The following is a 13,428-nucleotide window of genomic DNA, read 5'->3' as shown; positions in this document are numbered from 1 at the left end:
ATTGATTTTAAAATAAATGTCAGTTAATACTAATGATATCAACATTTATCTCTAAAATATGTAAAATCACAAAAATATATGAAAAAAAATTAATCGATTAAATTATATTGTTGAGGACTCTATATTAACTTCACACATTATAGGTAGCTACATAACTATAGGCAAGTACTTAGCCACTTTGTGGCACTTGTTAGGTTTATCAATCTGTATCAAATGTATTTTATTTAAACTATTAGCAATAACAATCAAGTATAATAATCTTTAGATCATACTAATAATTTTATATTAAATCTATAAATATTATGTGGAATTGTAAGAGGTTACAAATTCAAATCTTACACAAATAAAAAGTATGTACACTTCATTTGTAGCATAATTAGATGTCTCCTTCAACTTGTATAAGGTTGTCCCATATTTAGTTTACGCGGTATAGAGAGATTTCCATAAATTGTAATCCAGATTTCTTAACCATAGTGATTTTACATTCCACAAGTTTATCAAGGCTCCTTCTACTCGCAATCCCTAAATAGACCATAAACTATTATATAAAATATTGTTGAAAACAAAGCCTACACAATTGGATTCATAAATGTTAAATAATCAATTGATACACAATAGAATCATTAAAATATTTAATTTCATTTTTAAAATAAAAATATTAATAATTATTCAATTTAAAAAAATTCATACAATTGGATCCTCGAGTTGTAAAAATTGCATTTAAAAATATGTACAATAATTCAGTCTTCAAAAACTCAAAAACAATTGAATTCTCGAAGTCTGAAAGGTCACATAACTGAACGAACAAAATATGTTACTTTAATACTATTATAAATCGAGTCAATCTCATTGCCAAATCGAAACCAGTGTTCACAAAACTGAGGATTTTTTTATAACTAAGCAATTTGATTGTCTTAATGGATGCATGCATAATCATCCGTCCCTGCTACATCACGCCATTTCGCCATGAATGCGTGGTTGAAGCATGCCTCTTTAACTTCGAAGACTTTTTTATCTGAGATTATAATAATCTGAGGGAGCCTAAACATATGGCAGAAATGGTGGTTTCAGAGGATATAAATGGAATTGGAAATAGAAAATAAATGTAGTTTTATATTTGATCCAGTTGGTTGCAGGGAAATCACGTTGAAGCACGAAGGATTGTCTCCTCCGTGAAAAGCCGCCTCGTTCGCGTAACCACGAATATGAATTCTTCGCTCAGATCCAGTGCAGATAATTAAGGAAGGGGAAATTTTTAAAAAAATTGGGCAATGTTTTCCCTTAAATTTTGGCGGGCCGGCTTTTAAAAGTATATGAGAAAGTTGAGCTCCGAGGCAATTTAGGTACAAAAAGGGACAGGGTGGGTGAATTCATTATATTCACAGGAAACTTGATCCATTTTCCTCTGTCCCTTTGTTCAATTTCGTCATTATCTGCCAATTATTGCTATGTACTTGCTCACAGGAATCTTCATTTCTGTTCTTTAACTTTAGTTTCCAGATCCACATCGATCTGCGAGTTCTGATGCCTTTTCTCTTTTCTTCTCCAGCTGGAAATCTTAAAAGCTTAAAAGCTTAAAAACTCCTCGAGATCATCTCGCCTGAAGAAAAATTCTTTCCAGAAATTGAATTCCTGAAATTTTCTGTACTGTTAAGCAGGCGCAGTGTGAATATTTATAAGCGTGGGCCCTTGGATCAAATGAAAATGATTCTGCAAAGATCCCTTTCGGTGGAGAGTGAGAGTGCGCAGGAAGAATCCTTGGGACCGTCGGCTGCAATTCCGTTTAAATGGGAGGAAGCGCCAGGAAAAGCCAAACCAGAGGAAGAACAGAGGCGCCCGGCGGTTCTGCAAATAAAAGGGGACAATGATTTCTACAATTTGTTGCTTAGCAGGCAGGAAAGCATGGGGCATTCCACCAGATCTCTCTACAGGCCGGCGGATCCCGGCACTGTTCCGTTCGAATGGGAGGCTGAACCGGGCAGGCCCAAAAACCCCGCGCGGATGGAGCAGCTTGCGCCTCTCAGCCCGCCCCCGGCTCTTCTTTCTCCTGCCCGCTCTGCTACCCCGATTTGGGGAGCTCCTAGTCCAAAATGGCACTCTCAGAACTTGATGAAGAGGATCTTTCACCGGCATCCACAAAGCCCTAACAAAGTGTCCCTGGATTCAAATTCTCAGGTATCTTTGAAAATTTTTAGTCTTTCCGGGCACAATCCTGCTCATTCTTTAAAATGGCGAAAATATTTTTAGTTATGACTCTGTTCTGGATAATTAAAGTCATTCTGGCTTTGATTTAAAATCTTTCAAATTTTGTTTGAGTTTATTTATCTAGATCTTCACCTCTTTCCCTCCTACAAAATGTTTTGAGGATTCATCTATTTTCGTACAGTGATGCTGAAGGGGTTTCAGTCTGGCTCATGGCGTTAGTTTAAATAGCTTAATTGAATTTGGCTTTGATGTAAAATATTTCAAATTTTTTTAGCATATTTAGCTGGATCTTCTGTTCCTCTTCTGCTACAGAATGTTTGGATGATTAATTTAAATTTGCAGAGGCCTCAGTCTGACTCATGCTTTCAGATCGTCGATTTTGGTTTTGATATAAAGTTTTTAATAATTTTACTAATCTATGTAGCCAGACTTTTCATCTGCTCCTGTTTGACGATTTATATAAGTTTTTATAATCATATCGAAGAGGTTTCAGTCTATAATTCCTGCTTTCATATTAGATATAATTTCTATCATTTGTACTGATTTTTTGTCTAGTTGACTGATTGTTTTTCTATTTTTATAATAACGTTTAAAAGATTTCAGTCTCTGATTTGTCTCTCATACTAAAACTAACTAAAGTGATTTCAGATCTGGTATAAATATTTTGACCTAATTCCAAATTTGTAAAATCATTTTTACAACTATGAAATTTTTAACTTTTATCATAAGTCCTGTTGCTCCGGGTTTTTAAAATCTGGTTCCAACTGTTCTGGATTTATATGTGAGAGTTTTAGTATCGCTCTGGTTTTTCTGTTCATGACTGTCTGATATGTTTCCGTATTGGTCATTTCTCCCTTCTCAGGTATCAAGAGGCTCCAGATCCAGTGGGAGCGCCAGCTTACTGAGCTTTAACAGGCTAAGGAGCTCTAATGGCCGATCCGAGTTGAGTGCTGCAACTACTTCTTCTTCATCGTCTTCTTCACGCTCAGAATCTCCCAGGAAAGAATTTTCTAGTGAAGGAACTGGATTTTGGTTGTCTAGAAGCACTCTGCCATCTCCAAATTTGTATAATTGTGATCCCAACCGCCATCACAAGGAAAACAACGATACCCATGACAGAGAATCAACTGAAGAGAGCGAAGAAGGTTTGGAATTTCATGATGCACTCTCAAAGTTCTTCAACTCGGCAGAGATGAAATTTGCAGAGGTTAGAGTTGGAAAGAAGGAGATCATAGACATGCACGCATACAAAATACCAGGCGCCATGCCAAGAGGATTCTTAAGCTGTCTGGTATGTCAGATCATTTTTGACACCCTTAGATATTTGTTTTAATCTTTCCTGGATAAAGTTGGTATAAGCAAGAGTAATAGATCTGAATATAATGTTACTGTGTTGATGAGTGCAGCCTTTGTTTTCACTTCTTTCACGTCGACCCAAGATATACGAGGATTGCATAGATTCACATTAAACCGAGAAAATTGGAGAATAGAATAGAATCACTATAAATAAAGGACGACATGGGTGAGGAGTATTCGTCAAAGCTTTCTCACAGGACGTCATTGCCTTGTTTTGCAAGCAGAAGCTCAAATATCACATCCAAAGTTGAAATCAGAGAAAATTTGCTGCTGCACAGCTTGTGAAGCCACCTTTTGCTTATCAGAAATTCGGCCAACCAATTGCCCTTCCTGGTAATGGATACAAATGTTAAATTCTCAGTATACTTGAAATAAACAGGAAAGGAATCTTATTCTTAAGAATTACATCTGTACATGTAGATATGGTAATAGTTTTGCTTTCATATTAAAATATAAGATTGAAGGGTTTTAGTTTTATTGGTTGAGTTAAATTGATGAAGATGGTGGTATGTTTCTTGATTATGTCATTAAGATTAAATTTTTTGACATGTACAGTGGAGTTTCATTTGGACTTTTGAGAATTTGACTGAACTAAATTATTTATTTGTGATCACTTAGTTAAAAGATAACTTATAGTTTAGATGTATGTTCCCTCATTATTGTAATCTGATATATAATGCCAAAGATATTAATATCTATGCAATCCAATTGTTTTAATTGAAACAAATATTTTAGTAAGTTAACATATTTAATTTAATATGTCAAATATTAGAAAATGTGAACTTTCAAATTTAAAATCATAAATATTTTAAAATAAAATTTAAGAGAGGATATATAACGAGCGATATCTAATTATAAAATTAGTATAATAATACCATTTTCCATGATAGTGTTATATTTATTTTGAGAGAATGACATAACAAGTGTATATTTTCAAAATAACATAATTTTGTATGATGTTGAGATTATTTCTGAAGCCTTTGAAGATCTATTGCCAAATACAGACATTTCATATTTGACTTTTAATTTATAGTTTATATTAGTTTGACTGATGTATCTAGACATGCATTCTATGCCCAAGGTTGTTTTTTTTGTCTTGGGTTGTTTAAATGAGACTATAGGATCACATTTTTTCAAGATTTAAATTCAAAGTATGGTTGGATTCATGTGTTCTTAACAAATATCCTATCCCATCTCATCATAGAGAAATTATAAAGCATTTAATATAGGAAACTTTCAATTTCAAACTATGGATGGCTATGATAAAAATATTAATTAGTGATCACACACTTCATCTTTCATTCTTGTTCTATCTTGATTTGTGAGAAAAGTAGTAGTCATATATTCATTCAAATTCTTTGATTGGTCTCTACTTGAAAACCTATTCAAGTATACTTGAAGGATATAAATATCTACAACTTGGTTGCCAATGTAATTTAAATCCTAATTGGTGCAAGAGCACTAAGGGTTTTATGAACTAAACACTCAAATTTTGGTTTGGAGATCTTTCTATGGGTCCTTCCATGTAATAAGGGTGGTTGATAGCCATTGCAATGTTTGTGCTAATTTTGATGCCATTTGGTTGAATTTGGGTTAGTAGGGGCAAAATGTTGTCAAGATTGCCAATAATGACAAAGTTGCAAATTACGGGTCAAATATGCAAATTGATGTGATAGGGGTTGGATGGTCAATGTTAGTGTTTGAGGAGGTTTGGAGAGTCACATCATACCATTTTGCATCAAAAGGTAGGGCGAATTGGAGGTTTAAGAAAAGGTTGCATGCAACTTGCAAAAGTTGCATTGTAACTTTGCAACATTGTGATTGTTGGTGTTAATTCCTAAGTCACATTGTCTATTAGTGTCAAACACCCATTCATTCAAAAGGAAAGATTATTTAGTCATCATTGTGACCGAGTCATCCTATATAGCTCAAGCAAAGGAACGAAGACTTGTAGGTATTCTAAGTACCGAGAAGTAATTACTTCCAAGTGTACTAATGGTCACCGAGTACTTATATGGTTGATGAGTTAATCAGAGATACAATGAATGTCAAGTTAGTTAGAGTTTAGTTGAAGATGAGTGTTATATAGAATGGGTTATTTAGTATGTATGTCAGGCATAGTTAAGGTTGAGGAACAACATGAAGAAATAATTTATGTCGAGTGCTAGTATGTTGTAAGTGTCGAGTAACATAGTTGTACATTTTTTTTTGGAATGTCATTGAAATCTACATTAACCATTTTTGTTAAGATGGAAGTACATTTTGAAGATTGAAGAGGTAATCAAGGAGGTGATTAAATATTTTGATGAAGATCATTAATCCTTAGGCAAGGGAATCAAATTAGAAAATTGCAATGTCTAAATGGAAAAAGTATTGATTTTAGAATGTTGATATGGATCTAGAAGGTTAACCCAATAATCTATTTAAGGAGAGTCTATGACCTAATTGAAAAAAAGGGTTGTTGCATCCGTGAAAAGCGTAAAGGATTAGATACATGCAAGATTAAAGGTGGATTAGATAGAGTGTAGGGGTCAAACAGTGTAGTGAAGTGCAAAGATAGACACATGTTAGATCAGAGAGATGATCAGTTAATATACAAAGAAGATCTTTTATTAGCATATTAGTGCAAACTGAAGGATTAGGTACTGATACATTTTAACAGGTATTGTAGTCAAGATTTAATCTATTAATGAAGTGATCCTAATAGATGTGTAAATCTCTTAACATTGTTCTTACTTGGTTGTAAGGTTAAATCCATTAATCAAGGTAGACGGGGTAAGTCTTGTAGGTTCTTAACAAGTAAGACCCCCAATAGGGTAGATTACTAGAAGTGATCAAATTTGTATCCCTAACAAGTGAACTTTATTCTTGCAGTACTAAAGATTTGTGGGTGTCATCCCTACCATAGTTTTACCTTCACCTTGGGGGTCTTTTGCATAACCAAATATTTGTGTTATGTGTTGATCATTTGCTTACATGTTTTATTGATTTTATTAGTTGTTAGATTTGATACATCATTGCAGTAAATATTTATTTGATTTATGATATTGTTGAGATAAAGGTTTATGGTGAAGCTAATCCACACCCCCCCCCCAGGCTAGTATCTTGATTTCCATTAGATTTCCAAGAATTGGTTGTGCAACTTTTTGTAACTTTCTGCAATTTTACCAAAATTAGTTATCAACACCTATAATCAGTAGAGTCAAGGATATGAGGCATATAAGTCCTCTAGATTGATTGTTGAGGGGTTGCAAGGCATTGTAACATTCTTTTGATTAAGGTAAAAATGGGTTTTACAGGGACTCAAAACCCACAAAGTAACAAATTACATAGTATAAATAGTAAATGTCCAAAATAAGAACTATGTTGGGAAATAAAAAAGTTTGCATGACATCTAACACCCAGCATCCACAACTAGCAAAAGCCAAAATAAAAAAAACAAACAAAAGCCAAAACACAAAAGAAGAGAGAACCCTAACATAGGCTAGCTCCTTAAGAGCTTTAACAACCTAAATCTCCCTTATATCAAGAGTATACATAGTATTCTTCTTATTCATGGTCCTAGTCTTCTTATTAAGTTTTCCCCTTGTTCTTTTTATAGGCCTATTAGCATCATCTTTTTCTTCTTTGTCTTTTCTATTTAGATCAACCCCAAGCTCAATACCCTCTGCCTCCATCTTTCCTTAACCTTTTATAGTCTTCTAAATGGAGGATTGAGCCATGTTTTCACTAACCTTAAGGATTTTACTAATTTTCCCTCAAGGTTCTTAACTTGGTCCAAACAAATTTTATAGCTACTTTCCATATTTTTCCTTACCACCACTTTGATCCACCTTCTTTTTGAGGGAAATAATTTTACTATGCAGCCTATTATTAAAGGCTAGGGTGAGGTTGACATTATCATTGTATGCATTTTGGCAATACAACCAAGTGACAATTTCTTGTTAATTCTTGCACAATTTCCTTGCAACTCATGAAACTATTGTACAATGGATGAGTTTGTAATTATTTTTGGTGCAATTAGTTAAATTAGTGATAATTCTTCCTTAATATATAGTTGTCAATTATTTATGTAAATTTTTGGAGTTTTGGATTAAATTTGATTTAAATGTGCACGGTTAGAATGTGCACTGTCATTGGCTAATTGAGGATTTGTTAATTAATAAGCCCCTAACTTGCATTCCCACCATGAAAATTTAACAAAAATTTGAGGAATGTGAGTAGGGGAATTATTCTTTCTTTTTGAGTTTGTAGATTGTGGAAACCTCACTTTGGTGAATTTTTCCATCACTTCCCCATGCGAGATGACAATGAGACTGGCTAGGTTCTTGGTATTATATTTTTAATCAAATGAATAAGTGGATTGAACTAATCAAGAGGAAGACTAAAGAAATATTGAATATGGCCAAAAGAAGACATGTATGTGAAAGAAAAATCCTATTGTATCCATTTTACTACATGTTTAAAAGAACCTTCATATCTTTATCTTTTACAAACAAATTAGGCCTAAACCCTAACTAGGAAATTGCATGAAGGTTAGAACCCTAAAAATCACAAAATCTTTTTGGTCTTCCAAATGGGTATTTAAGATGGCCATTGGTTTAGAATTTCATTTAGAAATGGTTAGATAGAAGATCTAAAAACAAAAATCTGAGGCTTGAATGGGGCTTTGGTCTAGTAGGTACGTTTAACCAATCTTTGTAACTTGTAAACGTTCTATCTAAGATCCTACTAATTTAAGTTTGAATAAGTATGAATATAAATGTTTGGAGTCAATTCACTCATGGTTGAGGCATGAAATCCTTTGAACAAGTTTTAGAGATGTGTTCAAAGCTTGTTTGAAAGAGTACAGTAATCCTATCTAAATTGATTGGAAAACTCGAGGATGATCCTAAAGAGTATGTGATCATACAGAACCTTGAACATGCATGATCATAGTCCAAATACAAGAGAAGTAATAGTAAATGCCTAGTCAAGAAAGGAAATAGTGCATAGAATCCTAGTGACTCCCTATCAAAGTGGTAGCAAAGCCTAAATATTTGGGCAAGTTTAAAGTTTCATGTTAGCTATAAACTCAATAGCTAAAACCAATATAATGAATAATATAAAATTGACCAAGAATGTACAAGTAAAGAAGAGGACAACATACTTGCTAAAGAAAAATTGGACTTTCATGAAATTAATATTGGAGAAGTAGAAAGAAAGTTAGAAAAGGTTACTAAGAAGGTAACTGAAAGGGAAGAAAAGAAGAAATAAGTTGCAGAGGAGGATGAGGTCCCTAAACCTAATGCTACATTTCCTAAAGAGCCATTCCTTAAAGTTGTTAAATCCATGGGTGGAAAATCCCTGGAAGGGGCATCCTTCTTTAGTGGGAAGATGGAACCAAACTCAGTGATGGAATGGATTTAAGGTTTTGAAAATCATTTTGAATGTGAAGGTATTAGTGAAGCTCAAAAGGTGAAGGTAGCTAAATCTAGGTTAACTTGGTGGAAGTTTGTTCAAACTAAGAGACATAAAGAAGGCATGAAACCAATAACTACATGTAAAGAGTTATACTTGCCAATATTAGAGAAACCTATGTGCTAGAGGATTATGAAATTCAATTGTAAAAGAAAAGGAAAAACTTGAGGCAAAAAGACCTTGATACTAGTGCCTATAATGAGGAATTTCAAAAGTTGTTTCTAAGCTAAAATGTGGAAGAATATGAAAGAATCAAGTTGGTTAGATACTTTAATGGACTGATATGGAACATTATAGAGGACATTATCTTGCTAATTACTACCACAAAGAATAGGTTTGATAAATTTGCACTAAAACTGGAGGAGTAAAACAAGAAGAGGCAAGAGAAAAACCATAGAGGAAGAGGAAAAGATAGAAGAGGTCACAATCATGGTTATGGATTAAGAAGTGCATGTCAAATATCTCAATATGAGTCCAAACAACTAGAGAACAAATGAGACTCCAATAGAAGATGAAGCTATAGGGGTAGGGAATTTATAGTAGCAGATGAGGGTATGAAAGATCAGGGTGAGGATCCAAATTCTCAACTATGAGCTACTTCAATTTCAACTAAATAGGATGTCCATCCTTTAGGTTTCCTAAGAAGGCTTCTTCATCTTGAGGAGGGGATGGGAGAGTGAGTTATTTGAATGTTGATGCAACTAGAGTAAAGTTACCTAAGGTACAACTAGATTAAGAGGTTGGAAAAAAACCCATCGTAAGAAGGATATTTCAAAAATTCAATAGTCAAAGAGGAGGCTTACCAAAGAAGGTATGTATTCAAGATCAATTGTAAAAAATATAGCGAGATATGTAAAGTAGAGATGGATTCTAGTTTTGACGTAGGAGCATCATGGGTTTTCTCAATAACTACTTTGGAGCTCTTAGAGGAATGCTCAATAGTTTCTTTGCAGAGTAGTTGGAGTGTTACTTAGTCAAAGAGAGTTGCTTGATGATCCTGGAGGTGCTCAGTTGTTGAAGGCACTCAACATGTATTGGGAGCTCGGTGATGCTTGGTTGCAATGTTAACCGAGTTTTCAGTATTAACCAAGTTTGTAGTGTTAACCAAGTTCACAATGTTAATTGAGTGTTCCTTCATGTGTCAAGTGAATCTAATAGTTGGTGATACCTTGAAGTGATTTTCTGATGCTCATTCATCTCTTGGTTCTAGCTTTTCCTATGTTGTTTGTGTTCAGCTTCTAGCGTGAGCCAACCTTGGCATTTAATTTATATTGTAAGCCAACTTGTGGCTTAAATGTGCATTTAATGAAAGGGTTTATTTTATTTATAATATATTAGGCTAACCTGTGGCTTAGTTGGGTATAAGTAAGGGGTTCTTGTGGAGTCTTAAGGTAATCATTCAAGGGAGTGAGTCAAGAATCATTCAACTAGGAGAAGAGGATGAAGGAGAGGAGCAGACTTTGAGAAGGGCTAGTAGCTGAGGCTTGGGAAACCAAAAGATTGTTTGGTGGGCTTGCGAACACAAGTTTAGATATTCCTTGGATGTTTCTACCAGAGTTTTGATCTGGGCTAGCTAAGGTTTGGGGTTGGATCTTGAGGGATCTTGCAGAACTATTACTGTATTTGGCCAAAACTTGAAAAGCCTTAAAGTCAATCACATTACATGTAAATAATTATTTTATAAATAAAGTGTTCTAATTGGTATCAGATTTTGCATTGTCATTTTGTTTCCATTGTGAGGTTATTTTTTGGGCACTAGGACATCTCCTTTAGGGATTCTCCTACCTTGCATTACATCAAATGGTATCAAAGCATAGTTGTTCTCGAGCATGTAGAAAGATTGCTCAAGTTGAGGCATTTTGCACTAGGACCTTGGGTTAGGAGAAGTTGATCTAAGAAGATCTTGATTTGGTGGTGGATTATTCTTTCTAAAGTCCCCAATCTCTTTGTTGCGAGGTGGCAAATCATGGTTTTGACTTGAAATTGTAGAGGATTTGTAGATGGATCGATAGCTGTAAAGATGGAAGGTTGATCTTGTTGGAGCATGATCACAAAGAGTTTTTGTGATGTGTATTGTAAATACATGTTCCTAGAATTGTGATTTGTTCCTAATTATTCATGTGAGGTGACAAGTTGTAATGTGACTTGCCAAAAATTTGGGTTTGTCACAAGGTGTGTGGGAAGGATTTTTCACAGAGGGTTTGGAAAGATCTTGGAAGATGTTCGATGAGATCCAATTATCACCCATTTTACATCATCTTTTAATACATTTTATATACCTTCATATTCATTTCCATACTTCATTTCCATTCTATTTTATCCTATTCTACCATTTTATGTTACATATGATTAAACATGAATAGGTAATATTTAATATAGTTTATAGATAAATTAATAAAACTTAAATTATTGATTATTTTTACTAATTAAAATTATTATTTTATGCCTTGGATTAAGTTTATGATCAAATATTACCAGCCAAAAATTGCTAGACAAAAAATGAGTAGTAAGTTTTGCATCGTCATTTCCAAGAAAATGAGGACAAATCTGCAAAATTTGAGAGATGGGTTTTATCTAGAATAGGCCCATTTATGTTTCATCATGAATGAATATCCATAAAATCCACCATTTATAATTTTTTGATGATTTTCTAGGTATAATCATTCTAAATTTATTGTTACAACCAACAAAAACTCCACACTTTTTTGCAATAATAAATGGTTCTATTCATGTGGATTCTTCCATTCTATCTATGGTGGAGTTACAACTTTATGTTGGAGAATAATTATTGATTCATCAAATGGATACAATCATGTAGCTTCATGCAAATAGCATCTTTGGTCTGTACATCGCTACATAGCTGGAGAAAAGATAATAATTTCAACCTTTATTTAGGCTTGTTGTTTCAACAGATTTGTTGTTGGTTTGTGGTTGCTTCCAGGGTGACCACAAGAAGTTGGGTCACAATTTCGCGAAAGTCAAATCCACAGAATTGTACTTCTCAAAAATAGGTACTCAATTTTGCTAGAATTGAGTACCCATTTCTAAATTCATGCTTCGGGCAATCGAGCTGGGATTTAAAAATCAGGTACCCAATTTTTAAAACTTAGATTGAGTACCCGAGGTGCTTAAAAATTGGGCACCCAATTGCTTTATAAATTAGGTACCTGATTTCAAAAATAATATAAACTCGATTTTGGCATTTTTGAAGTAATGGAAGCTCAATTAGAGACAGATACGGGAGCTCGATTTTCAGCTTTACCGACCACCCCCTATTGCTAGTCTTCGATATACTAGGTATTTTAATATGTTTTGTACTATTTTACTTTTTTTTTTTCAGTTTTACGTTTTATATGTACATAATTTTATTGTTTTTTTTCAGTTTTAATATACGTAAAATTGTAAATTTACATTGTTAATGAGTATATGTTTAGATTATTGTATCTATTAATTAAAATATAGTTTCGTAAATGTTCATTTAAAAAATTATTATTTTAGATGTTTTGAAATATATTTAATTTATGTATTTATTACAATGTTGAATGATTAGATTAGATGTAAATTCATTGTTCAAACATGTAATTACAAATAAATATAACCTCAACCTAGAACCATATAACCTCGACCTAAATTCATTGTTTAAACTATAACCTTGACCTAACCATACAGTTATGTACAATAAAACCCTAAACATATATAACTAAGTACTTAATCACGTAACACCCCGCCAAGGGATCCAAACACAAAACTTAGTATTTAATGATTTTAATTAAATTGTATTGTACTTTGTTTCATGGATAAAAAATGGATGATGTAAACTATTTTATAAATGTATATACTTTCAACCTTTCATACACTGTGACATGTACAGTGGATGATTGTGCATTCCGAATTAATTTGCCAAGAGGCATTCAAAACAAATGTATATTATTTAAATGGATTGAACTCAAGATGTTATTCTTTCATGTGGATGTGTTATTTATTTTACTTTTAGTACTTATAATTATTTAAAAATGAAATGTAAATGTGCTCATTAAGGAATGTAATCTCTTATGTTTTTTTATAAATGTAAATTATTGTATGTATGTTATTGCTTGCTTAGTAAAACTTTTGATTAGTTCTTTGGATCCCTTGGCTGGGCATCATTTAGGATTAACTATAATCCCAATTTTAACCAAAAGTCTAATCATAATCCTTACTGCCATCCTAACCATAATCTTAATTTGCTAAAACCTACACCAAGTAATATATAAATAATTAAATAACTAGATCCTAAGAACCAAGTACTAATTTTATAAATGTCAAACCATAATTGTAACCTTATTTATGGTAAACTAGATTATCCTAGAGGAGCATCATACCTACATCTACATGTCATACATATGAATCTAAAAACATTTACATATC

General features: G+C 33.3%; 1 protein-coding gene across 1 annotated transcript; it reads left to right on the top strand.

The window, feature by feature from the left end:
- The first annotated feature begins 925 nt into the window (after positions 1-925).
- Positions 926-4,038, top strand: LOC149556486 (uncharacterized). The gene is made up of 4 exons (XM_089785873.1): positions 926-1,343; positions 1,550-2,175; positions 3,068-3,496; positions 3,612-4,038. Exons 2-4 carry the CDS (start codon positions 1,699-1,701, stop codon positions 3,672-3,674), a joined length of 969 nt encoding a protein of 322 aa, XP_089641999.1. The 5' UTR covers positions 926-1,343; positions 1,550-1,698; the 3' UTR covers positions 3,675-4,038.
- Positions 4,039-13,428: the final 9,390 nt, after the last annotated feature.

The sequence above is a fragment of the Cupressus sempervirens genome, chromosome 5 (assembly GCF_028749045.1).
Source record: "Cupressus sempervirens isolate cs-2001-9-10 chromosome 5, ASM2874904v1, whole genome shotgun sequence".
Classification (NCBI taxonomy): domain Eukaryota; kingdom Viridiplantae; phylum Streptophyta; class Pinopsida; order Cupressales; family Cupressaceae; genus Cupressus; species Cupressus sempervirens.
This window is presented reverse-complemented; position numbering and strand designations above follow the sequence as displayed.